Here is a 26,209-nt window from a genome sequence, read left to right as displayed (position 1 = left end):
GGTGGTGTGAAAATGCCTCCCGGCGGTGCAAGCGGAGAGCATCTCCCCTGTCCTCCCTCCGCTCCTTCAACCTTTGCTCTTTGTCTTTGTTTCGCTTCACCCTTCCTCCGGTAGCTCTCACTGCACTGGCCACAGACTTCCTTTAGGTCAGCCCAGCTGCTGCTGCAACACAACTTGCAGCCAAGTCGAAAACACTGTTGTGCCATTGAGCCTGCCCCGGAGGAGAGAAATGCCAGCCCGAGACTGATGGCCAGCTCAGGTAAGATGCTTTCAGCCAACCGCCCTTGATTTGTCTGGGTAGCCCAAATAAAAGATGAAGCAACTCCCTGGGATCTGGTTCTGCCCTTGATTCAAACCCTGAGCCCGGGGGATTGCAGAGCTGGAAGTAAAGGCAGGATTTGGATCTGTAGGATCTGGATACTGAAAAAAAAAAAAAATAAAACAAAATAAAGGAAGAAAGTAGACAGGGATTTCTTCTTTTACCCTGATCTGAATTTAGGGATTTGTTGGTTTTGCCCAAACCCAGAGGCAACTGAAACGCTGCTGCTGGTGAGATGATTCCTCTAAGGGACCCGTGCGAGCATCCATGGTGAGGAGAGAGGCTGTGGACCCCACAGCACCCTCTCCACGTGTGGCTGCGGCTGAGCATGTCCCCTCAGCACCAGCCAGACGCAACGGGAGGGTCCTTGGTGGTGGGAGGCTAAATCTGCTACCCGCTCAGGGGGTTAATGACCTTCCTCGGTAAAAATACACTAATGAACTTTTCTGAGTCCTCTTTCCAGCCTGGCTGCTGCTGAGGCTTTGTCTTCTGAATCAAAACCTGTTGTAGGTGTCACATAGCTGCTCCCCCACCTAGGGAGGGGGCCTGGCCCCCTCGGAGTCTCCCCTCCACTAGCAAACACTAAACCCAGTTCCTGCTCCAAGTGGGTGTGTTTTGTCTCTCCTGGCGCAGTATAACTTTGCAGGTAGTTGGTTTGGGGATTTTTTATTGTTGTTTTTGTTTTCCTGTGATTCCTGGAGAATTCAGCTTGGACAGGAGCACCGTTGTGCTTCGGTGGTAGCTCGTACCAGCATCAGTGAGCAACCAGATGGGTTAGCTGAGGGTGAAACGCAAGCAGCACAACTAAACCTGAAGCAAATTTCCCCGTTATAGCTGTATAACTGAAATCTGAAACAGCTGCCCACTTCATTTACCACTGACCTCTTTCCTCTGAGGAACGTGTAGCTTCAAACTCCATCGCAGTTGTGCTGGAATGTTCATACTCCACATCTCCCATCGCTGGTCCTCTGATCCTTGGCATTGTCTCTCCCCAGCCCCATACACTTCGGTGACAGGCTCCCCAGGGACTCATCTTCTCAGCCACAGCCTTCCCAGAGATCCAGACCTCCAGGGACAGATTTCACTGACAACCCGTGTCCTTGCTGGCAGCCTGCCTCGTAACTGGTGATTTTGGCAGCAGCAGCTTCGGCCATCAGTACCACCAGTAAAAGCTTGCCCAGCCACGTATACTCTTCTTGACAGGCATCTCCAGCACCGCTGTCTTCCTCCCCTGAGACTTTCTGGCTCTTTTCCCTGCTGCAATTCAGAGTCTTGATAGAAGATCTTGCTCACATCTCTGTTGGCCCTGATTTTTTTTCTAATGGAAATACATAGTACTCAGACCCAGCTGTCAGTTGAACCCTCTTGAAAAGGACAAGGTCACTTAAGGTTTCAATGTCTCACTTCTCCAGCTGCCCACTGAGGACACCACTGACATTTCTGCCCCTGTGCACAAAGCTCTGCCAGTACAAAGCAGCAGATTCCAGTTTGCAAATGGTGCCCAGTTTGGGTCTCCTCTAAGTTTTGGGGATTTTGGTTGCTGCATAGTCGTTCCTCAAAAATGGGACTAATTACAACAGTTGTTGCAAAATGCATGAATTAATTCACTTATTTACTTATAAATCTTCTTGGTAAGAGGACAGAGGACTATTCTGAGAGCAAATCACTAGTGCAGCAGTAGTAGAGCCGAAAGCTCAGTGTCATTGCAGCAGTGAGTACATCACAGATCCCCCCCATTGCGTGTTCCTGCTCTCTCTGCTGGAGTCCAGATGAGCCTGTGCCTTCAAAGGTCTCAGGTTCAGTCTCCCTTGGAGCACCAAAGTGCCACCCATTGTGTTTACATAGAGAACACAGCAGGTGGAGGAGAAATAGCGACCTAACAATTTTCCCTTTATTTTTTCAGTCCAGTAATCTGAGTCTCCAGGAATGCCAGGGAAGCCTCTTCAGGAGATCAGAGATGGAGTTACAAACATTGCGTCTGCAAGCTGAGGTGGAAGGAGGCTGAGAAATGAGGAAGACCACACACTCCTTGTTGGCCCAGAGCTGGCGTACAGCAGCAGGACCCTTTCCCTTATGGGGAATAAAGTGCATCCACTGAAGTACGCTTTGATGTGTGTGTCCTGATGTTTTTTGCATCCTCCCAGACAGTCCATCCCCATAACATTGTGGCTTTTTTGTACCTGCTGGCTGCTTGGCAGCTTCATCACCCAAAGCTGGGTACAGGGTGCTGCTGCCATGAGGGACTTGGTTCAGCGCATGGTGCTAAAGACACACCCGTGTCATGAGTGCGGCAAATCCTTCAGCAAGAAGGGAAACCTGAAGAGACACCAGCGGATCCACACGGCAGAAGAGCTCTTCACTTGCGGGGAGTGTGGGAGGCGCTTCACCACCCAGGGCCACCTCACGACCCACCAGAGCATCCACACAGGAGAGAGGCCCTTCTGCTGTGGGGAATGCGGGCGCTGCTTCCGCCTGGAGATATGCCTGGCTGCCCACCAGAAGACACACACCAAGGGTGGTCCCTACCTCTGTGCCCACTGTGGCAAGAGCCTGAGCACAAAGATCTACTTCAACATCCACATGCGGACCCACACGGAGAAGAGGCCATTTGCCTGCACAGAGTGTGGGAAGAGCTTTGTGAAGAAGGGGACCCTCACTGCCCACAAGGAGATCCACAAGAGGGAGAAGCCCTTCAAATGCCCCGACTGCAGTAGGTGCTTTGGGCAAAGCGCCACTCTACTGGCCCACCAGAAGATACACCTTCGCGGGGGGCCTTTCATTTGTACTGAGTGTGGGAAGAGCTTGAGCACCAAGCGGTATTTCAATGTCCACCAGAGGAACCATGCAAAGCAAAAGCCACCCAAGGGACACATCAATGTTGTGTCTCTCCAGGCCATCCAGATTAAAGAGGAGCCTGATTTTGCCTTCAGGTTAGAGGAGAATATGTTGGAGAATATGTTCTGTGAAGGAGATGTAGCCCAAGGGTGTAGCATACCTAGAAACCCATGTCATGCAAAAAGCCCTCCTTGGAAAATTCAGATGAAGGAGGAACCAGAACCACCCACTGATGACACAGAAAACATTACTGCAATAGCCTGCCAGAAACTTTACATCAAGGAAGAGCCACCAGAAAACCCAGACTATGGAAAGCTCTTTGATCCAGAGATCCCACTGATGGCTTTACAGGGGAGACAGCTTAAAAAGGAAGAAGATGCTGATGGGCAGCATGAACGGGAAGTCCCTGTAGCCTGTAACCGGGTGCTCCATGTGAAGGAAGAACCACAGGAAAGCATTGAGTTTGGGATGCATTATGGACACAAGCCAAACCTCAGTGCTATCCAGAGGATCCAGATTAAAGAGGAACCTGGTGTGGAGGCCAACCACCAGGAGAGTCAGAGCCCAAAGAGGAAGCAAGAGAAATCCTATCAGCCCACCAAAGAGGAGATGCTGGAGAACCGCGAGAAATCCACATCCAAGAAAGATCCTTCAGCAAAAGGAGCTCTGAAAGGTGAACGGATATTCCCCTGTCCCGAGTGTGGGAAGAGTTTCAATCAGAAATCAAACCTGACCAGACACAGGAAGATTCACATGAGCGAGGGGCAGTACAAATGCAGCGAGTGCGGGGAGAGTTTCCGCATGAACCGCAAGCTGATCCGCCACCAGCGAGTCCACATGAGTGAACCCTTCAAATGCACCGAGTGCGGGAAGAGCTTCACCCAGAGGTCGAATCTGGTTCGGCATCAGAGGATTCACACCAAGGAGGAGCCCTACCAGTGCCCTGAGTGTGAGAAGACCTTCAACCAGAAGGCCAACCTCTTCCGTCACCAAACAATCCATGTCCGCATGGGGCCTTGCAAGTGCACCAAGTGTGGGAAATACTTCCCCCATAAGCGCCACCTGATTAAACACCAGCTGCTCCACTCCCGAGGTGGGGCCTACAAGTGTGGGGTCTGTGGGAAGCGCTACCGGCTAAAGAAGTACCTGAGGAGGCACCAGAAAATCCATGCACGAGAAGGAATTCCTCCCTGTGCAAAATGGGGGGGAGGCCACAAGGACTGACAGTGGACCCCACCACACTGAACAGAGAGCACTGGCCCCCATGAAGAGCGAAGAGGAGAGCTGAGCAAGTGTGGTGCCTGGTTCTGGTGGAAAGTCCTTTGGGAAAGGGGAGGGATGGAGACAAACTGCTCGTCTTAGGTGTGCAGTATCTGGGGGTGGGGAGGCCAACCTGAGGGGACAGTGAGGTTGAGGGGGCAGAGCACTGCTGGAAACTGGTCCTCTGCAGCTTTTCTGAGGACAACCATAGGGGTATCATTTGCTTACAGCTGTGGGATGGGGCTGGAGAACCAAGCCTCTACAGAGCACTTGGAGATGGAGGAATAAGAGCTTGGCATCCTTCGTAATGGTACTCTTGTGCCTCTAAAGCCTGCCAAAGTTATGGATGCTGAAATTGTCTCATGTGGGCATTATATAACCCCAGACAGGGACCAGGACCAGGCAGGATTTATTTTTATTACATTACTGTGTTTCTGAGAAAGCTGAAGGAAACCTCTCCTATCTAGGCAAGGGTTTAAAGCAAGGGCCAACTCTCTTCTCTCTCGTGTAGCTCTGGTCCACACTTTGATCTTACTGGACTGACAGACCCTAGTCAACTGGATAATACAGATTTGGGAGAAATTACTGCCAGCCAGACCAGGGTTTTAAGCCTTGAATTCCCCAAACCAGGCTCCCAGATTGGCTTAAGCCAGGTCCCTAAAAGTAAGTAAGTTATGCAAAATCAATGACTGTTTTTCCAAAGCTGGCCCAGAGGCCAGCAGATTGAATTCTGGTTTGTGCCCCCACAACCCCACTGCGTGGATGTAAATGAGAATGGCTTTTCTTAGCATCAGAGAGTTTTATATCTCTGAAGTGCAGGTGGCTTTGCCACCACAAGTCCCAGAGGCATCAGTGATTTCACCAACTTGAGCGACACTGGTGCTGCTTCTCAGCCACCTGCTTCCCTACCTGTTACTGCAAAGCTCTTGGTAGGATATTGACCTTATTCAGCATGATTTAGGGAATTCAAACCAAACAGCTGGAATAGTTGTAACAGTCTTCAGACTTTATGGACTAGAGAACTGGAAACTGTTTCCCTGTTGGGATGTTTTCTCTTTCTCTCCCTGGTGTAAAAGAGATTGTGCAGCTACTCAAAAGCATGGACAGTTCAGCAGGTTTTTTTTGCTCACCGCTAATGATTTTGTTTGACTGTTCCCTAGTCAGATGGATCTTTGTGTCTTGAAAGTCCCTGGTGAAGCAGAGATGTGGAGGGAATTCACAATCCCCTGAGCCATTCCCCAAGATTTCTCTGCAGCACTGCTTCGTGGCCACCTGGGCACTGCAGAGCAAAGACGCATATTAGGGTTCGTTGTGTTGCTGTAATATGTAGAGTCCAAGAGGCAAGTGGAAAAGTGTTCCATGGTGAAATAGTAGCTCTACCTCTCTGGTTTTGTGCAGGAAAAGAAGCCCCGTCCCCGAGGCACACACCACTTCCTTTTCCCAGGACACGTTGCAGATGGCATCCTCTTGGAGGCATCTGAAAATCATGCCCAAGACTTTGGGCAGCTACCTGCTGTAACGCTTCACACCCAGGCTGCGGTTGTCTGCACTGCCTACTCTGGAGCAGCTGCTTCACTAGGCAGGGAAACTGAGGCATGGAGAGAAGGAAAGGAACAGGACAGATTGTTCTTGAGCTTTGTCTTTACTAGCTACATGGACACCATTGTGTAGAGGTGCTTTGTTGTAGTGACTCAAGCACAACAGCTGCCAAACTCCAAAAGCACAGAGTAATTTTGGTGTTTAGACTCCCTCAGCCTTTGATACAGTCAGGCTCAGGACATGATTTGAAACAGCAAAGCAAACTCAGACAGCTTCTGAAGGAGCATAGCTCTGTCCCCTCACCTAGAAACCATAGCCAAATTGGTTGATAGGAAGTTTCTCCTCAATTCCTTCTGACCTGGTGGAGGTTCATTTCAGGGACAGAAAAAGCAGACATATAGGGGAAAACAGCAAGTTTAGGGTGTTCTAGGGGCATCTAAGGGACACCCTTGTTAGAAAAACGGGTCTGGGCTATACAGTGGGTAGATGCTTCACTGAAGGACTAGAAAACCATGTTCCTTGGGAAGAATATGGCTGAGCCAAGCTAGCGAAGCAAAATGACCTCTGTAAGGCTTGCTGAGGGGCACAGGTTCAGCAGAGCACTTCAGTGAGGAGAAAGTAATCACCAGATGGTTGGAATTTATTTCCTTTTCGTTAGCGTAGTGTAGGGCTGGAGAAATTTTTACCATCAAGAAGAACTGGTATGGGAGTTTTGCCATTTCTATTACTGTGTCCCGGCACATATACAGGGAAGTGAGTTAATGTCAGTAGCTTTCCTGGATATCACTGGATCTTCTTCTGTTGACCATGGCTAGTGTGGGTGTCCCAGCTTCTGGGGAAAACCAGGGCTGATAGTTTGTAATATCTCCTCAATAAAGTAAATATTTAAAGAAAAAAGGAAACAAAGTGAGCCTCTTTTCTGGTTTGTTTTTGTTTTGGTTTATTTTTTTTTCATAAGCTATCACTGAGAGAACTACACTATGTTCTATCCGCAATGCAACACATGAACAATGCCAGAGCAAGCTTCATACTAGTGGTTACCAAATGGATGTTGCTGGTGAAGAGCCCTCTGGGCTTTGCTGACTGCATTGACCAGCTCTCCACCAACTATACTGAGAGCTCAGATCTCCACGTACTGACGCCAGGGCTCCAGTTGGTGACCCACACATAGGTACCGCATGAAGTGCCCTAAGGTATCTGCGTAGGGCTAGAAGGCCTTATGGGAGGCCTTGACCTTTCTGGATGAGCAACTGAAGGCCAGGAAGGGCATCTCAAACTACACCATGGTGTGAGAAACTGAAATGATGTCCTAAGTATTGGTGTTTTTGTCCATGAATTAAACACCCTCCATGTCCCACCTGTGAGAGCACAATGCTCAAAGTGCAAAGGGAGTCTTCCTTGGGTACTACTGAGATCTGCCTGGGGCATTACTCTATGACTTCCTCCAGGACATCTCCAAAGACATGCCTTGCAGATAGTTTGGGCTGCCAGCTCTGGTGCCTGCTGCTGACAGTTGTGTTGGGTGTGGTCCAGGACCATGGAATAATCCCAGCTCCATGAGAAAAAAATTGATTTAGCTGTGGATTGAATGGAGCCAAATCCTCACCCCCCAGTAGAAAAATAGCCTTCATCCTTTTCTCCCTAAATCCATTAAAAGGGCTCCCAGATAATAATAAAATGTTTAAAATCTAAATCATTGCCCCATTCTCCACTGCATGGATTTTGTACAGGAAACCATATCTGTAAGCACTCACTGAGCAGTTTCAGTCACCAAGAGAAAAGGATGCCCACAAGGTTTGATTTTGCCTTCAGGTCTATACAGTAAATTCAGTGTGGTCAAGCTGAAACCAGTGGAGTTAAGTCAAAGTAACAGTTGTGTTAACAAAGAGAGATCCAAGCTCTGATGACTTTTAAAAAGAAATCTTCTGGTCTTGCACAGTGGGTCAGGTAGAGCTTGTCTTGAGATAATTGCTGTCTATTTCTAGCCAAGGGGGGGATTTCAGGGGGAATTTGGCCGTGGGACTTTTTTTTGATCACCTCGTTGACTCATTGACTATCTGTGTGTATCATCTCAGCATCAGTTCTGTCTCCAGCATTCGGCATGGCTTATCTGGAGGAGAGATGGAGACAGGCTATGTTGGGGAGCACTTGCACAAGAGTGTGTATTTCGTGCTTCAATGGGACACATGGAGCTGATTGGCGCTCAGCATGTTCTGGTATGGTGGGAATGAGAGGGTTTTTGGGGCCAGAGCAAACATCTACTCGGACATAAGTGCCCTGGGATGTTTACTTGCCCTTTGAGAACGTGATAGTTCCCATGAGAACTTCTTTGAGAATCCCAGGCTGCAGGGAGCCTGGTGTCCCCACAGATGGGGAGTGAGGAGAGGAAAAAGACCAGGGTGAAAACTGGGTGAGCAACAGGACACTCAATATCACATGCTTCTACACACACTTTATCTGTTCACTTTCAACGAGCAGCCTCCATGGGGAATATCTCCCACCACCACCTTAGCTTCTTCTCATCTATCCAGAGCCAAAGTAGGTAGCACCACATGGGACCAGGTTATCAAGCTGAAGCGTAGCCAAGGTGCACTTGGAGCCACTGCCTCCATCTCCTGACCCAAAGCACAGTCCCTCCCTTGAAAGTGATTTCTTGTGCTGGAACAGAGTTCTCCACCAAAGGATCAAAGCTTCTGGCTAGTCCCCACCTGCAGATTTTCTGAACAAGGTCATAGAAAAATCTGTGCTCTCCTTTTCCAGGGTCAACGTGAGCCTGAAAACCAGAGCAGCCCCTGGGATGGGGTGGGTGAGGTGGGCAGTGCTGGCCTGTGGCTCTGCTAATTGCACAGGAGGTGATTACAGCCCGTTGCTATCCTTTGCGATAGGACTGCTGTCCCATGGGGGACATTGCAGAGCCCCACTGCTCACTCTTTTTTTCCACCCCAAGCTGATTTCTGTCTCTTCTGCCTCTGTCTGGCCTCTTCCCTGGGGAGCTGCCGTTTCAAAGACACCGACCTCCTCCAAGTCGCTGCAAACTGAAGGCAGAAGCAGGAAGCAGATATCTGGAGATCCTTTCCTACCAAGTCACAAGATTTTTCTCCTTTTTCGTCATTTGAAAAATACAAGATGCTTTGCAAGTGGAATAAGATACAGACTGTTCTCATTTCTTCATGTGCGCTGGCCTCTGAGGAATAAAACAGACTGAAGAGTGAGGGTCTGAATGTAGAGGACAACTTCTGCTAGGAGAGTAACAGGGTTTTGAAGTCATGAAAGAATAAGTCATCATTATGCCTGTGCTGAAGTTCACTCGTCCTTAGACATGTCTGCAGAGCAGAAAACCAGTCCCTGCAGGAGAGCTGGGAACAGCACTGATGTGAGCTCACTGCACGGAGGAAGGACTGAGGAAACTAAATGTTAATCTTGTGAACTACATTCTAAGCAGCCCTGAAAACTAGTTATTCCTGGTCACTGCTCAACATGTTGCCTTAGGGCTGCAAGCAGACATTACTAAGAGCTTTCCCATCAGAGAGGACAGGCAAAGAAGCAGGAAAAAAACTTGTGGTGAAGAATGTCCTATTTCGATCGAGTTAACTTATAATAACTTTAACTAGATTGAGGTAGGTTGAAGAGCAGAGAGGAGGGGGGAATATGAAGTATGGAAGAGGTGACTATAAAGTCTCTGACCAGATGGCAAAAATGAGTTGTGCATCAGATCTAGCAACGTGAAGGAGAGACACAGAGCCTGGGAAACGCCATGAAAACCTGCGCTTCCCTGCGGGAAGGTGTTAGATCCAGATCAAATCTTACTTACAGCTTTGCCTCTTTGTATTGATTCAATGTATTATCAACAACTTCAGGCTATATTAAAGCCCCTCGTTGGGTGACATTTGCTGCTCATGGCAAGGTGAGGGAGGAATGAGTTTGTGGGTGTTCCTGCACCTTCCTGGGTTCTTGCTCCTCTCTTCAAAGCATTGCCTGCTGTTGTTTTCCTAGGCTGAGCATCGGGGTCCTGAGGGCACCAGTAAGCCTTAATGGCCCTGACAAACCTCAAATGGAGCTTCTGCCTGATGCGTCCAGCCCCGGAGAGACTTCACCCCATGGGCACTGCGTGCACAAGGTTCCCCATGGCTCCCCACCCCTCGGGGAGCAGCCAGCCCTCGCTGCTCCCAGGCAGAGTGGCGGGGTGCGAGGGGCTGTCAGAGAGGGGCAGCAGGAGAGACCGGGGTTGTGTGGGCACACAAGTACCACGGTGTTCCCAAAAGCACTTGTAAGCCTCTGCATCTGCACACAAGAGCTGAAGTGCAGGAAGGAAAGACAAATTAGGAGAGGTCATTTGCTGAGCATGAGCACACGTGTGCTCATTGTTACAAGCTGATTCTTAATTGCAAAACCCACTAACCAGCCCCTTGCATGCCTGCCTCTGTCCCCAGCTGAGGGTTCAGGTGTGATCAGAAGCTGAGGAGCTTGTGATGAATTTCCTTGGATGGACCACCCAAAATCAGGTGGCTCACATGCACACACCCCAGCCCTATGGATGGGAAAATAAATCACAGCTCTGCATCCCTTTGCTCACTCTGCAGGCAGCAGCATCCACAGGTGGAGCACAACTGGCCTCTCTGAGACTTTCCTCCTGTCTCTACAGTGGTGTATGGTAGAAATCACCCCAGACCTTATAGATGTTCCTTACAGTTTTTCTCTATTAAAGCCCAGGGGGACAGAGCATGGGGAGCTCCTGTTCCAAGCAGGACCTGCAGAGTTTCATCCTTTGTTTTCCCAGCCCTTTCCCTGTCTTATGTCCTGGGGAAGCGCGATGTTCTCAGGGATGACAGACACACCAAGCCCAGATGGTCTAGGAGCCCGATTCCTGCAGCGCTGTCTGCCTCCCTTTGAGCCCCTTTCTCTCCTCTTTTTCTGGGTATTTTTTGCAAGGGCTTCCTGTGGCTCAGCACTTCCGTCCCTCAGAGGATGGATAAAGGTGGGGAAGAGGCAGTCCTGGATGTCTGCACTCCTGTGGAAGATAGGCTTGGATTGCTTCCTTCACTAGCAAGACCTTGTCTGTCTGAGAAACTCCTACCCGGCTAAACCGTAGTGAAGGTAAATGGGGCTGGAGGGACATTCTGCAGCCGGGACATTCCCTGTCTCTCTGTCCTTTGCTACACTGACAGCGGGAGTCAGCAGGGAAGGAGTAAGGGAAGGGAGAGATTCTCTGATGCCTGGAAGTATTTCTCATCAACAGGAGACCATATTCCCAGCAACATTTCCATGGGGTATTTCCCAATCCTCATCGAATGCTCCTTGAGTGTGCTCACTTTGGTTTTTATGCTAAACACTCTTGTGTTTCCCAGGGCTGAATCAACAAGGCCACCCTGTGATTAGTTGTCTGTCAGAATGGGACTTCTTTTACCTCCTAAAACCTTTCTTGTTAAATATTGGGCAAAGTCTGTAGCAAAGAAAATAACAGTGTACTTTTCATTTTAACATCTCCATCCAAATAATAAGCCTGATACAACTTCAGCTCAACATAAGAGGGCTCCTTTCTGCTCACCAAATTGCTTGCAGATGCTGGGGGCTCAAAAACAGCTCAGCTGCTAATGCGCAGCCTAACTAACATTGCTGAACTCCACTCTGCTTACGTTTCCTGTTTTCCGGGAAAAAAGGTTGAAAAAAATTTTTTTTAAGTTTATATGTGGAAAAAACTCTTGGCTTGACAGCATATCAGACACTACCATGTATCCATCCAGGTCTACTTTGAATAAAGGGCTCTTGAGATTTCCTAAGTGCTTAAATTAAAATGGGTGAATGAGCAAGGGGTGTAAGTGCTTTTGATGGAAATAACAGCATGCATATTTCTAAGAGTGCAACAGCGAGAAAGGGTAGCGGATGTGACCAAGCCTGTTGTATTCTCATGGTTGTCTACAACCAGAGTAGTGGTCAGGAATGAAAGAACGAGTAAAACAAGCACTCTCCCTTCCAAATAAATATATAGGCAAAACTTGGAAACGAACTGAAGCAGAGGCAGGGGCAGAGGGGATAACTCAATGCCAGGGCTCAGAGCTAAACATAGGGGTCCCAATATCAACCTCTTTTTGGTGCTTACTACATCAAGCCCCAGTTCCTGCTCTTTACTGTAGCTAGGGCAATTCAAGCACTTCATAAATGACAGCTCTGTATGTGCTTTTTCTCCAGCTTTGGCACTGACGTGCAGTTTTATTGTTTTGTTTCATGTCTTGCCCAGTGTGGTGGGTTGACCCTGGCTGGGGGCCAGGTGCCCACCAGAGCCACTCTCTCACTCCCCTCATTCACTAAACAGGGGAGAAAAGGCATAACGAAATGCTTGTAGGTCGAGATAAGGACAGGGAGAGATCACTCACTAATTGTTGTCATGAGCAAAACAGACCAAACTTAGAGAGGGAATTCATCTGATTTATTACCAGGCAAAACAGAGTAGAGGAATGAGAAAATAAAATCAACTCTTAAAACACCTTCCCCCACCCCTCCCATCTTCCCGGGCTCAACTTCACTCCCGGCTTCAACCTCCTCCCCCCTCAGTGGCACAGGGGGACGGGGAGTGGGGGTTACGGTCAGTTCATCTCACGGTGTTTCTGCCGCTTCTTCATCCTCAGGGGGAGGACTCCTCTCATCGTTCCCCTGCTCCAGCATGGAGTCCCTCTCACGGGGTGCAGACCTTCAGGAGCAAACTGCTCCAGCGTGGGGTCCCCCACGGGGTCACAAGTCCTGCCAGCAAACCTGCCCTGGCATGGGCTCCCCTCTTCACGGGTCCACCGGTCCGGCCAGGAACTTGCTCCAGCGTGGGCTTCCCACGGGTCACAGCCTCCTTCAGGTGCCTCCACCTGCTCCGGCGTGGGGTCCTCCACGGGCTGCAGGTGGAGTCGCTACACCCCCTCATCCTTCCTCCACGGGCTGCAGGGGGACAGCCTGCTTCACCATGGTCTTCACCACGGGCTGCAGGGGGATCTCTGCTCCTGCGCCTGGAGCACCTCCTCCCCCTCCATCTGCACTGACCTTGGTGTCTGCAGAGTTTCTTACATCTTCTCACTCCTCTCTCCGGCTGCAAAAGCTCTCTCTCTCTAAGTGTTTTTCTTCTTCTTAAATATGTTATCACAGAGGCGCTGATTGGCTTGGCCTAGGCCAGCAGCAGGCCCGTCTTAGAGCCGGCTGGCATTGGCTCTGTCAGACACAGGGGGAGCTTCTAGCAGCTTCTCACAGAAGCCACCCCTGTAGCCCCCCTGCCACCAAAACCCTGCCACGCAAACCCAACACACCCAGCAGGTTTACAGTGGTGGTTTGAAGAAAGTAGAAGCATCATGAAAGGGATGCTAAAAATAGGAACCAGACCAGGAATTGAAATGAGGAAGGAGAAGTGAGAGCTTCTACCCTCAAAAAAATCTCAACAAAGCTGAATAAAGACAAGAATAAACATATGTTGGCTGGAAACACAGTAGCTGTAAACATTTATTCCTTGGCAGCAAAGCACCTGGCTCTGCACGTCAGTCCGCTCTGCTAGGGAAAGCTGGGAACCAAGAATATGGCCACGTGGCCTCCAGACACTCATCCAGGTCTGTACACCCCATGTGGGAATAACAAATGCAAGGGTGCATGAAGGGGACTCCACCAGCAAAGCCAGAGCAGGGAAAGCAAGAAAGAGAAGAAAAAAAAAAAAACCCTGAGCATTGTGAGGAGGTACTCCGTACCAAGCCCTGAAGACACACAAGTGTATCAGTGAGGTACATGTGGGAAGAGCTTCTTGAAGAAGAAAAGTGCCATGGCCCACCGGAGGAAGGTCCAAAGTTGTCTACAGGGTTGGAAGGAGATGCACTAGGACCAAGGAGCATCCTTGCAAGGAGCAAGACAAGCAAGGCCAAGGAGGTACCATCCCCCAGGCAGGGATATCCATGCCAAGGATAAGCCTTATGAGACCTTTGCTGTTGGTGCACCAGGTGGTGCAGGTCCACAGATAAGAGTGGGGGTATAGTAGGCTAAAATACCCACCATGAAAGGTGGCCCAGGCTGCTCATCTCTGCAATAGGCTGTGCTTTCTCCTCTCTGGGGTCACTGTCCTGGAGTGCTGAAAATCATTGACGCTGATGGGACTTTGATCCCCTTCAGACCTTGAACCATGTATCCAGATTTCTTCATGTCTCCCACCTCCACCACATGTCAAAATAGAGAGAAAAGCTCTTTGAGAGGTGATCCAGGATATCTGACTAAGGGTTTTGTCCCTGAATCACCTTATGGAGAAACTTGTCCCCTCTCCATGGACCAGAAGGGACCCAAGCACTCAGCCTGTGCTCTGGAGGTTGGGCTGTCATCACCTCTGGGCCTCTCTTGCTCCGTGGATGACAGTAACAAAAAAATCCCACCCTTGTCCAGGACCCAGCAGAATCAGTCAGGCCTTTTTGTGTTCTTACATTGTATTTTGGTTTTCTTGTGCTTGTAATATAAACTAAGACAACCTTGATCCATACCTTACTTTCAGTGATCATGGTTGCAAAGTCTGGAATGAATCTGTTCCCAGAGCGATGGCAGCTGCAGTGTCCCCAGCCCTTGCTCCTTGTATCTGTCTCCCCGGCTAGTTAGTCGTGTCCTTGCTGCCCAGTTTTGTGGCAGGTAGCCTTTAAATCACCCTTTGCTCTTCCACCCCATTCCCTGAGGTCTTTGCCTGGCCTAGGTCCATAACACTTGCAAAAGAAATTAGAGCAGACCTTGAGAATTTGAGGTGGGAGAGATGGAAAAGAAGACTCAGCTGCCTGAAGCAGTGGAAAGCTCTTATAGGGTTTTTCTCTTTTTTTGTTGGGTTTTTTGTTGTTGTTGTTTTTTTCAGGGTGTTTTCCCAAGAAGTCTAACTAACTTGACTCATCGTGCACCCATAGTCCCAAGAAAGCACGGGCACAGATGGTGGCAAGGAGCAGAATCGCCACTTTCAAAGGCTCCTCGCCACTAACTGAGCATAACAGCAGCATGAAGCTGCTACTCCCCATCCACCTGCATTAGAGCAGATGATGTCTGTCTCCGCACCTGGTCTTCACCAGGACAATTTGTCAACCAAGTCACCACATATCACCCTCACTGCAGACAAGAAAGGTATCTGGTGCAACAGATATCACAGGTCTTCACTTCTCCTTTGCCTGGGGCTTCCCCTTCAACTAGCCAAGTGTTTTAATCTGCCTGTGTCACCTCACCTCCTTAACTAAAAAGAACCCACCAAACAAAACAAAAAGAGAACATCAAAATATCCATTTTCTCCTGGGTTTTGTCCTTCTTCTTTATTTTGTAACTGAGAAAGGATAATCAAAGAGGACGTCAATGTCACTCCTTTTTGTGGTCATTTGGCAAGCCACTTGTGACTGGATGATCCAGAGGGTACAACTTCCTACCCAAAAAGGTCAAGGAAAACTGGACCTGTTTGTTCCAAGGTTTCAAAACTGGGATATAATAACATTTTTTTTTTTCCTGAGGGTACTAAATTCCTGTAAAAGACAGAAATAATAGTTACAATATTTCAACCCAATTTTAGAGATGGGGAAACTGAGGCAAAGCTTTGGCTCTATGCAAAATCTCACAAACAACCTACATCAGATGCACACCCTCATTCTTCTCTTCTGTTCCCCGTGTCATGCTTTGAAACAGTTGTGGACTCATTTCATCTAAACAATTGGTTTGGCTTCTGAGTGACACCAGGGAGCACATATTTGAAATCAGAAAACACAAGGAGCACAAAATATGCAATGACCAACACAGGCTGAACTCCTTTTTAATGCTACGACTATTTTAATTTTAAAAAAATTACTACTTTTTAAAAATATCCTAATTCTGAGAGTGTGTCTCCCCAAGACTTTAACCTTTGCTACCCAAGTCTGCAAGGTGCTAGTGATAAATAGCTAGGCAAAGTGGCTTTGTCTGAGTAATTCAGCTGAGCCAAGGACACTTCTCCAGCCCTGAGGGCACCAAGTTGGCTTGCATCCATACAGCTAAAGTCCATTCAGCATGGCATCATCCAGCTCTGCCCTGGGACTCATCCTTCCTCCAGCTCTGGCTCAGGCTAAAAGTTTCAGGTAAAGACATGAGAGTTGAGAAAAATTGTGCTCCGTTACCCAGGGACATCACCATTTGTTTCAGAGACATGGCTTGGGTTGTCCATCACCCTGACTTAGCACATGTCCAGAAGCCACCAAATGCTCTAGGACCTGCTATGTGACGCAGACTGGCAAGACCATGGATTTACTGTGGATTTCGGTAGGCACCGGTGCTGCTGGTTATAACCACAGCCTAATCCAGGCAGCCTGCTAACTGCTACAAAGCACCCAGGAACAGGCAGTCTGGGACTCACAAGGAGACTCACAGCCACATGGATGAAACAATTTTCTTGGACTATCTGGGTGGAGACCTCCTCCACTGTGTCTATCAGAGGATGCAGACCTGGTCTTTGCCACTGTCTCACCAAACATCTCAAGTCATAGAATCATGTAGAATTACAGAATGGTTTGGGTTGGAAGGGACCTTAAAGATCATCCGGTTCCAACCCCCCTGCCATGGGCAGGGACACCCTCCACTAGACCACGTTGCCCAAAGCCCCATCCAACCTGGCCTTGAACACTTCCAGGGATGGGGCATCCACAACCTCTCTGGGCAACCTGTTCCAGTGCCTCACCACCCTCACAGTAAAGAATTTCTTTCTAACATCTGATCTACATTGACCCTCCTTCAGCTTAAACCCATTCCCCCTTGTCCTGTCACTACATGCCCTTGTAAACAGTTCCTCTCCAGCTTTCAAGTCATCTCACTGCATTTCCCTTTTGCAAAGTGTTTTGAGATCCACAGACAAAAAGGTCAGGGAAGAGGAGGGTAGGATGGCTTTCCTTGCTTGCACAGCTCTGAGGGGGGCAGCTGCACGAACAGAGAGTGAAAGCATCCACAGTGAAGGCTCAGACTTACGTAATGGGGACTTCTAATGCAAAGCAGTGCTGTTCAACTGCTTAAAAATAGCAGTTAAAAAAGAGAACTGATGTAAATCAAAAGCTATTTCCAGCCTGCTGCAGTGTGGGCACCGCGTTTCCCTCAAACAACCGCCAGCCACCAAACACAGGCATCCTCCAAAGCGAACGGGGCAAGCAGCATCCCCGCCGAGGACTACAGCTCCCAGGAGCCTGCAGCCCAGGCAGCGCCTTGTGCGGGGACCAGGCGCTGGGCAGCCAGGCAGCGGTACAGGCAGGGAGGCAGCGCTGGCCGGGGATCCCCCACTCATGCCCGAGAGGTTTCAGGGCTGCTGTTTCCTACCCCCAAGCCCCTTCTCTCCCTAACCCAGCTCCTCTTTTTCTGTCTCTCCTCCCCCGGTAGTTTTTACATCACTGACACAGACTTCCTGTGAGTCAGCACCAGCAGACATGAACGAAGTAGCTGGAAGAAGAAGAGCTCAAAGTGGGTAAGAAATAAGAAAATTTGGTCAATGACACTTGGGCGCTTCCATAGCCGCGTGCTGCTGAGGGAGACGGGAGACAGGTCAGTAAACGGCTGAGCTGGGATGTCTGGGGCCAGGACGGGATGTTCGGGGCTGAACCCCTCTGTGGTGTCTGCATGTGTCCCGCAGCTTCCCAGGCAGCAGCAGGACATCTCTGGAAGTTGGGGTCACTGCTGCGAAGCTGGAGTGTTTGTCAAGGTTGGCTGCGGTGGAGCGAACTGCCCTGGCTGGGACAAATCTCCTTGCTTGTCCTTCTCAGGCTGAATCCTGCCTGAGAGATCTGCCTTGCTCCCCTGGCTGGAGGCGACCGATGGAGTCGGAGGTCCTGCTCGGCATGGGAGCAGGCGGCTTGGCTAAATGCAGGGAGCAGGAACAGCAGCACAACGCAGGAAGGGGCATCTGTCCTTTAACATCTGCCTAAAAACGATGCTTCTGGGGCATCTGTGCGACAAATGCTTTCAGGAGTGATGGAGGCATGGGTGGGAATGGGTTAATAAGTCCAGCCTCTGCCTTGCAAGGAGGAGCTGTGCCTGCATTTCTGTGTGTGTGTGCTGGCGTGCGTGTGCTGGTGTGGGGGGTTATTCCCAGTGAAAGGAGCAGAGCAGCAGCTGAGGAGCTGCTCCCGTTCACGTGTTTCACAAGTGAAGTTCAGGCAGCTGTGCTGACATGCAGCTACCTCTGGGAAAAACAGCCCAGCACATGGAATAGCCAGAGAGAAAAGTTTGCCCAGACTCACCTCTGGGCTCAGAAAAGTTGGTTGCCACAGAGAGTAAAAGCAAACTCCATTTCTCAGCCTAACTGAAAGGTCCCCAGAGAACATCTCACCCAACACCCTTCCTTTCTCTTGGTGAGAAAGGAGCAGAGGAGCTGCAAATTCCCTGGATGTCTGCTGGGATGGTTGGGTCAGGGCTCCCTTTGCCCAGCTGAGAGGTTGGGCAGGGGCTTCTCAGGATGCCTCATCACTTTGGGGCACTTGGGAATCAAGAAGCAGGGGAGGAGAGAGTTTTGGCTGGCTGGACCATCGTCAGGAACCCCTCCCCAGGAGCTGCCCCAGTTAAGTTTGGTGCTGGTTCTCCCATGATGAAAGCTTATGACAAATGGGGTTCTTCTTCAGCCTGGACTTTTCATGCAGTTGGGTCAATAATGCTGGTGGTGTTGTGGCTGCACCCTTCATGGGTCAGGCATGACAACCTGCAAAGTGAAGCTGACATCAAGGCAAAGATGGACTTTTGGAAGTCCAGCCACAGAGCAAGGGGACAGGAGAAGGACTCGACTCCTTGCTGTCCTCCTGGACACCAGGAGGACCTCTTTGTCCGTTCAGATATTTTCCTGGCCACCAGCCCCAGCAGCCTTGCATGGGCTCTGGTGTCTGCCCTGGTGCTGCACAGGGAACTGAGGACATCAGTGTGAGTTTCATTTCTGCCTCCAGCCTGTCTGGCTGAAGCAGTGACCCAGATGTCCCTGTCCCCTCACTGCACTGGATGTGACACAAAATCTCTAGCAAAATAAATGTGGCACATCCCAATAAATGGGAGCCCCACAGGGTTCACACAGCCAGATGAGCCTCAGACAAAGCTTGGGCAGTTCTGTTTCACAGATGTGAGATTTCGGTGCTGTCTGGAGGCCAGGGAGCACAACCTGGTATGTCCCAGAGACAAGCAGCTGTTTGCTCATCCTCAACATTTCCCCCTATGGTCCCAGAAAGTCCCTCTCTGCCAGTGTACTGAAGGTGATCTCAGTGACCACCCTTCACATGGGACGTGTCTGGTCCTGGCTGTGGCCCCAGCCCCTGATCTGGTCATCCTGGCTCAGAGCAGGGATTGCACCACCCAGAAATGGGTCTGGGTGTGCCCCTCACCAAAGGAGATTTGCTTCTAGAGGTGCCGATGACCGTGAGTTGGTCCGTAATGGCCTTTACCACCCCTCTGGAGGAAAAGTCGTGTTGGTCCCTGCTCAGAAATCAGCACAGCAGGAGGAGACCCCCAAACCACAAGTTTCTTGTCATGAGTGCCTGGAGATACGGAGAAATTCCAGCCTGTGCCAGGCAGTTCCAGCAACCCCCTTCAATCCTCTCCTAGATTTTACAGTCTCTTGGCCTTTGGTTTTACTAGAATTAACTAAGCTTGGCTAGGCTTTTATTTATGATTTTCTTTTCCACATGACAGCTTACCACACTAAAAGTGGTTTGTTTGGTTTCGGGTTTTTTTTTCCTTTTCACCTTGACAATAACACCTGTCTTGGTTTCTTCTCAGGTTGAGCCCTCGTGAAGGAAAACATAGGCTTTCATCTAAAGAAGAGTAATTCAAACCAGAGCTGGCACTTTCCCATGTTCGCTACCTCCCAGCAGCCCTGGCAGGCAGGGAAAGCTGGTGGCAATGGTTGGGAGGAGTCCCAGCGATGCTTCACCTAGCGAACACCACCCAGGCTCCCACCTCTGAAGAACCAGGTGATGGAACAGCCAGCCATGATGACTCTGGAGCTCTTGGAGGTAGAGAATTTTCTCAGCCGTACTCGGGAGAAGTCGTACACTTGCATGATTTGTGGGGACAGTTTTAAGTACAAGGGCATCCTGGCAGCCCACCAGAAATTCCATAAGGAGGAGATAGAGGCTGAAGGCTGTGAGAAGGAGGATGATGCTGGTCAGGCTGGAGAGCTGCATGACCAGGAAACCATCAGAGCTGCAGGGAAGGCCAATGGAGAAGGCTGTAGCAAGCACAGTACACATAGTGATCCTGAGATAAGGGAGAAGCCCCATGCCTGCACCGAGTGCAGGAAGAGCTTCAGGGTAAAGGTGGACCTCACCAAGCATCTCCGGACTCACACAGGTGAGAGACCATTTCCCTGCACCAACTGCAGCAAGAGGTTCATCACCAAATCACAACTCAAGGAGCACCAGAGGATCCACACGGGGGAGAGGCCATACAAGTGTCTGGACTGTGGGAAAAACTTCACCCAGAAGTCACAGCTCATTGTGCACCACCGCATCCACACGGGTGAGAAGCCCTACCAGTGCAGCAGCTGCAAGAAGTGCTTTGTGAACAAGTCACAGCTGGTGGCCCACCACCGGATCCACACAGGTGACCGTCCCTTCAAGTGCGGGGTGTGTGGCCATGGCTTCCGCCAGAAGATCACTCTCATCAAGCACCAGCGGGTCCACAGTGCCAAGGGTGCCCAGCAGGATGCCACCAGGGCCATCATGGCCAAATCCACTCCAGCAGGGGAGAAGATCTTCCATTGTAGCACTTGTGGGAAGGAGTTCAAGAAGAAGTCAGTGCTGGTGACCCACCAGAGGATTCACACAGAGGAGGAGCCCTACCCCTGCCCCATGTGTGGACGGTGCTTCCGGCAGAAAATCCACCTCGCCCGGCATCAGTGGACCCATGAGCAGCCCAATGCCCTCGTCTGCAGAGCCTGTGGGGACCACTTTGGCAGCAAGAGGGAGATGCTGCGGCACCACCAGGGCCACCATGCCCAGCAGGCCCCCCACACCTGCACTACCTGTGGAAAGAGCTTCAGCCAGAAGGTCGGCCTCACAGCCCACCACCGCGTCCATGTGCGGGAGGAGACCTCCAGTATTGCAGAGGGTGGGCAGTCCACCACCACTCTCAGTGGTATCCATGCATGTGGGCAGTGTGGGAAGGTGTTCACCAAGAAGGGCAACCTGGCCAACCATCAACGGGCTCATGCCGAGGGCCGGGGTCACCACTGTGGGGCTTGTGGCAAGGACTTTGCCAAACGGGGGGAACTTACCAAGCATGAGCGGACCCACACCGGGGAGAAGCCCTATGGGTGCAGGCAGTGTGGCAAGTGCTTCACCCAGCGCACCCAGCTGGTCACCCACCAGCGTGTCCACACTGGTGAGCGGCCCTATCCCTGCAGTGAATGTGGCAAGCGCTTCGGTGACAAGTCACGCCTCACCGTCCACCAGCGCATCCACACCGGTGACCGGCCGTTCCCTTGCCCTACCTGCGGCAAGGGCTTCCGCCAGAAGATCGCCTTGGTCAAGCACCGCCACATCCATGAGCGTGGCAGGGACAAAGGAGGCAGCAAAGGCATCAGTGCCAACACCAACGCCAATGCTGACACCAATGTCAATGGCAATGCTAATGCCAATGCTAATGCCAATGCCAATGTCAATGCCAAAACCAATGCTAGTGTCCAGACCAACACCAATGCTAATGTCAATGCCAAAGTGGCTGGCAAAGATGAGGAGAGTCTGGCAGTCCCCTGTCAGCAGCTGCCCATTGGCAAGCAGCCCTTTTCCTGCAGCGAGTGTGGGAAGGGCTTTGCCCAGAAGGCCCAGCTGGCAGTCCACCACCGCATCCACACTGGGGAGCGCCCCTTCTCCTGTGCCGACTGCCCCAAAGCCTTCATCGACAAGTCCCGTCTCATCGTCCACTGCCGCACCCACACTGGCGAGCGCCCCTTCCCCTGCGCTGCCTGTGGACGAGCCTTCACCCAGAAGGTCGCCCTCACCACCCACCAGCGGGTCCACATACGGGAGCACCAGCCACCGCAAGCCCCAGTTCCCCTCGGACCCCAAGATGAGAAGTGGCCCTTCACCTGTGCTGTCTGTGGGAGAGGTTTCCTCAAGGAGATTGCCCTCATCACCCACCAGCGAGTCCATACCAAGTATGAGCCTAACCGCTGCAGCAAGTGTGGACAGGTCTTCCCTGACCGGACCCAACTCCGGCTCCACCAGCCCTCCCATGCTGAGGACCGGCCATTCAAGTGTGCCACATGTGGGAAGGACTTCAAGAGGAAGGAGATCTTGATTACCCACCAACGGGTCCACACAGGAGAGGCACCCTTCCAGTGCCCTCAGTGCAGCAAAAGCTTCTCACAGAAGGCCAACCTCATGAAGCACCAGCTCACTCACACCCGCCGGGGCCCATTTATCTGCTCAGACTGTGGGCAAAGCTACACCACCATTGGACATTTCAAGAGGCACCAGAGAAGCCACCTCAAAAAGCAAAGCCCTCCTGGTGAGGTAGAGGAGGCCCCTGAGGACCTGGCAACCAGCCGTGTGCCACCAGAGCCAGCGTGTGGCCACAGCAGCCCCATCATTGTGGTGAAGACAGAGGCCGATGCTGATGACTATGAGGTCCTACAGATCCCATGATGGCAAGGATCAAGCACTCAGGGAGGGAAGGGCTGATGCCTGCTCACTTGGGATGGGGATCCTGTGTCTGCCACCAAGGTCCACAGTCCCCTGGGAGCATCTCACAATATTTGGTGGGAGACAGGAGTGAAAAACCTGGGAGGATCTGGACTTCAGCACACAGCAATCCCTGATTCAAACCTCAGTCAAAATTGGCTGACACAATGTGAAATTTGAGGGCAGGGGAGGGATATAAATACATATTTTGAGGGAATTTTTATATCTTTTATATGAGTCCTCATTTCAAGAGGGTTTTTTTTTGTTTTTTGCTAACAGGAGGGCTGAGAAGCTCATTTTTTTAAAGCAAGTAAATGAAATCTGTGATTTCGGATATATTCACATGACACCAAGAGCTGGAGCTCTAAAAAAAAAAAAAAAAGAAAGGTCCAAAAATCTCACCAAACATTATGAGGCTTAGCATCACCAACTTCCTGGCAGGAGCCAGAGCAGACCATCGTTGGTCCTAGCCTTCCAGCAGCTGACACCAGCACCGACCATCCTGCAGACGTGTGGAGCAGTGCAGGGTGTGCTACTGTGGAAAAATTGTAGCCAGAAATAAGGGAGGATGTCATGGCCAAGGGACTCAGGGATGGGGACCCCACTGGCACCTGGGGAAGGGCCACTGGGCTCTGTAACACTCCTCGTGGAGGACAAACACCCACCCACATGGCTTAGTTTACAGATCCAGAGTAAGAGCCCTGGCTGGGAACTAATGCAGAGTTTATATGAAGACATCATTTTTCCTAGTTTAAAATAACCTCATGCATGGGTTGATTGTGCAGGATAATCCCTGGGCATATTTATTATGGAGTTAGGGCGTTCGTTGCACAGCCACAGTTTCAGAGCAGCATTTGGGAGGTTGCCAGACTGGTTTCTTGCACCACGTGCTCAGTTGCAACGCCGAGATGTGGCTCCTAAAACTGGAGAGCGCTGGTCTGTGGCACGTACAGCTGCACTGAGGTAGGGAGAAACCCTCTACAACTGTCCTGTGTGTCACACATTTGCAGTCGTGACCAGAGTATGGCACCAGCAAAAGGTGCGTTTAGTTGCTCTGTCAAGAAAAGGAGGCGTTGGGTTGCTCCCAGCACCCCACCAACCCAGGAGGAGCTGGGGGTCAGCAGAGGCTGTGCCCACCACTGGTGTGGATGAGCCTCACCACATCTGGCGTGGACTCTGGCCCTTTGGGCTGCACTGTCCCATAGGACCCCTGTGACCCAGCTTAGTGACGCGGAGGCCACCTCCAAGGTGCACCTCGGAGGCCACCTGGCCAAGCCAACTTGCTGTTCAGAGTGGTTTTGGGGGAGAAGGAAGGGCTTTGCTGGACAATCACTTAAAGTGCCACTTCAGACTTGCTGGGGGAGTTCAGTTGCTTTTGCACCCTGGACATTACTGCCAGAGCTCGCTTCCGCACCAGCAAGAAGGGGGTTCGCCACCCCCTCCCCAGAGCTGGGTGCTCCCTGTACCCACAGCAGCACCCTCCACCCTCCCGCTCCCTCCTTAGCAGCCAGGTTTTGCCTTCGAGGTTGCTCGAAGGCGGCGAGGCAGACCACCATGTCCATGCAATGCTAACTTTCGGTAGCTGCACGTGCCTTCGGAGCTCAAGCAGCCCCCCCATTAGAATTACGCGGTGTGAAATGATCCCGTTCCCCCCCGTGCTTACAGCAGCTCTCACCGCTGCTGGATTCGGCGTGCGCCCTGCGCTCCATCCCCCAGCGCAGCCCCTGCTGCTCTATGTCCTGTCCATTAAATTAATATCCTGCCATTAACGACGGTAGAGAGCTCCGATGCCACGAAGCGATAGCAGGAGCTGAAGGAAGGATCAATGGCACTAATAGCTTGCAAAAACTGGGCCAGTTTGTCTTCAAACCCTGCGTAATCACCAGCCGAGCCAAACGGATAGTTACACAAAATTAAGGATCGTTTTCATTTTATTCTTTTTTTTTTCCTCTCAGTAGATCAATTTGATTTTGAAGATTTCCTTCAGCATTTCTGTTGTTTTAATCGGCTTTTATTTCCTCCATTTGTTTCGCCGGCAGCAAATTCATCAACTCTAAATAGGTAGACTGATAACAGACCGTGATAACAGTACACTATACTATTACATGAAAAGCAGGGAATTAAATCATTCACTGGAAAACAGGCCATGGTGGAAGACTGCTGCTTCCTGAAAGCCTTGTATCCTTTTAAGCTTGCTTTTTTTGTGCAAGATGTTCTTGCTCCAGTAATTTTTGCACCGTTGTGCCCTATTTCTGCAAGCTAAAGGGACAGCGAGCGGGCGCGTAGGCTCAGCCCTCACTGACTGGTTGCCCCCGCCTTGTCCCTTACTTGGGTGTTTTCTCTCAGGAATTAAATGACAGGGAGGAATAAATTATCCAGCCCCCCCTTTTCTAACTGATCCTGATTTCTTTAACTCACATTATGTCTTGCTAATAAACCCGCTGCACATAAACAAACTCGAGCTGGGGATGATCAGAAAGCGGCTACGTATGTCGCATGGAAAACTTCTGCCCTGATTAGGTGACTGCTTTTCCAAACAGGGGGATTATGAGTGATGAGTAACAGACCATGTTACTTGGAGCACGGATACAAGGAGAAAAGGCTTTGCCTAAGCAATTTTCAAAAAAGACCCGGGAGGACAAATAGTAGAGCATGAGCACGGCCCAGTTGGAGCCTCCTTTGGGGAACAGGAGCAGCTCTGTGTTTAGGAGCTGTGGATGGGAAGTTTTCTATTGGCTTTCTAGGAAAGTTTGACTGCCATGGGGTGAATGAAGAGGAGTTCTTAGTCTAACAAAGTCTCTCACTTGCAAATCTTCCCAATGTCAAGTAAGAAAATAAAACAAATTGGGAATATATCTATTTTTGCCTAACTCAGTGGTCCACCATGCTCTGGGCCTGGCTTCGTCTCACCTGAATTCGTGTCTCTACAGCACAGGTGTAGACATCTGAGCCGGTCATAAAATCAAAGGAGAGAAAGAGGGAGATGGAGAAAGTGATTTTTCTGCCCTATTTAGATGTCCATTCTGAGATGAGACTCCAGGACTTCATTGACGCTACTGGCTACATCCCCACGGGCTGCAAAGGGGAGCCGGGCTCAGAGGGAGACATCCCCACCGGTTCATGGTGGGTTTAGCCCACGGCAGCCAATCTATTTGGGAAAAGAGCAGGGGCTGTAGGGGCACAGGCTGCGACAGTCAGCAGTTACTAGACATAATTGGCGCACAGAGTCAGCGCTGCAGATGCCTCTGATGCAAGAACATCCCAGCCCTTAACAATTTGCTTGCTGTGCTGCACCATGCAGGTGAAGTTCAACCTGCAAACAGTCCTGGCTGCGTGTGGCTTCCCAAGGGAGTGAGCTGGTGCAGACAGGGGTGTGGAAAGGCCAGTATAATCCACACAGAGGGAGATGATTATTTCCCAGGTATATTTTTTATTACTTTGCTTTTATTTATTGGTAGGCGGAAGGGAGCCGTGCAGGAGATGGAGGAACTAGCAGGAGTTGTGGACACCCACTGAAATATTAACATATGAGCTGATGTTATTTGCTGTTCTTCCCAATGCTTTCTTTAAAAAGAAAAATAAATTACATTTTTGCAATTGTCTGTCTTTTTAATATCACGCA

The 26,209-nt window shown here is 50.5% G+C and overlaps 1 protein-coding gene across 1 annotated transcript; it reads left to right on the top strand.

The window, feature by feature from the left end:
• The first annotated feature begins 2,224 nt into the window (after positions 1-2,224).
• LOC129202409 (zinc finger protein 850-like) lies at positions 2,225-26,189 on the top strand. The gene is made up of 2 exons (XM_054815067.1): positions 2,225-4,375; positions 19,840-26,189. Exons 1-2 carry the CDS (start codon positions 2,555-2,557, stop codon positions 22,549-22,551), a joined length of 4,533 nt encoding a protein of 1,510 aa, XP_054671042.1. The 5' UTR covers positions 2,225-2,554; the 3' UTR covers positions 22,552-26,189.
• The last annotated feature ends 20 nt before the right edge of the window (positions 26,190-26,209 follow it).

This window comes from Grus americana, chromosome 2 (genome assembly GCF_028858705.1).
Source record: "Grus americana isolate bGruAme1 chromosome 2, bGruAme1.mat, whole genome shotgun sequence".
In the NCBI taxonomy this organism is placed as follows: domain Eukaryota; kingdom Metazoa; phylum Chordata; class Aves; order Gruiformes; family Gruidae; genus Grus; species Grus americana.
This window is presented reverse-complemented; position numbering and strand designations above follow the sequence as displayed.

Bases quoted from the DNA above. Each gene is read 5' to 3' on its own strand.
- LOC129202409 (XM_054815067.1), top strand. From the start codon at position 2,555: ATGAGGGACTTGGTTCAGCGCATGGTGCTAAAGACACACCCGTGTCAT. The intron at 4,376-19,839 runs TGACAGTGGACC...TGCTTCACCTAG, and splicing joins GGGGGGGAGGCCACAAGGAC to CGAACACCACCCAGGCTCCC.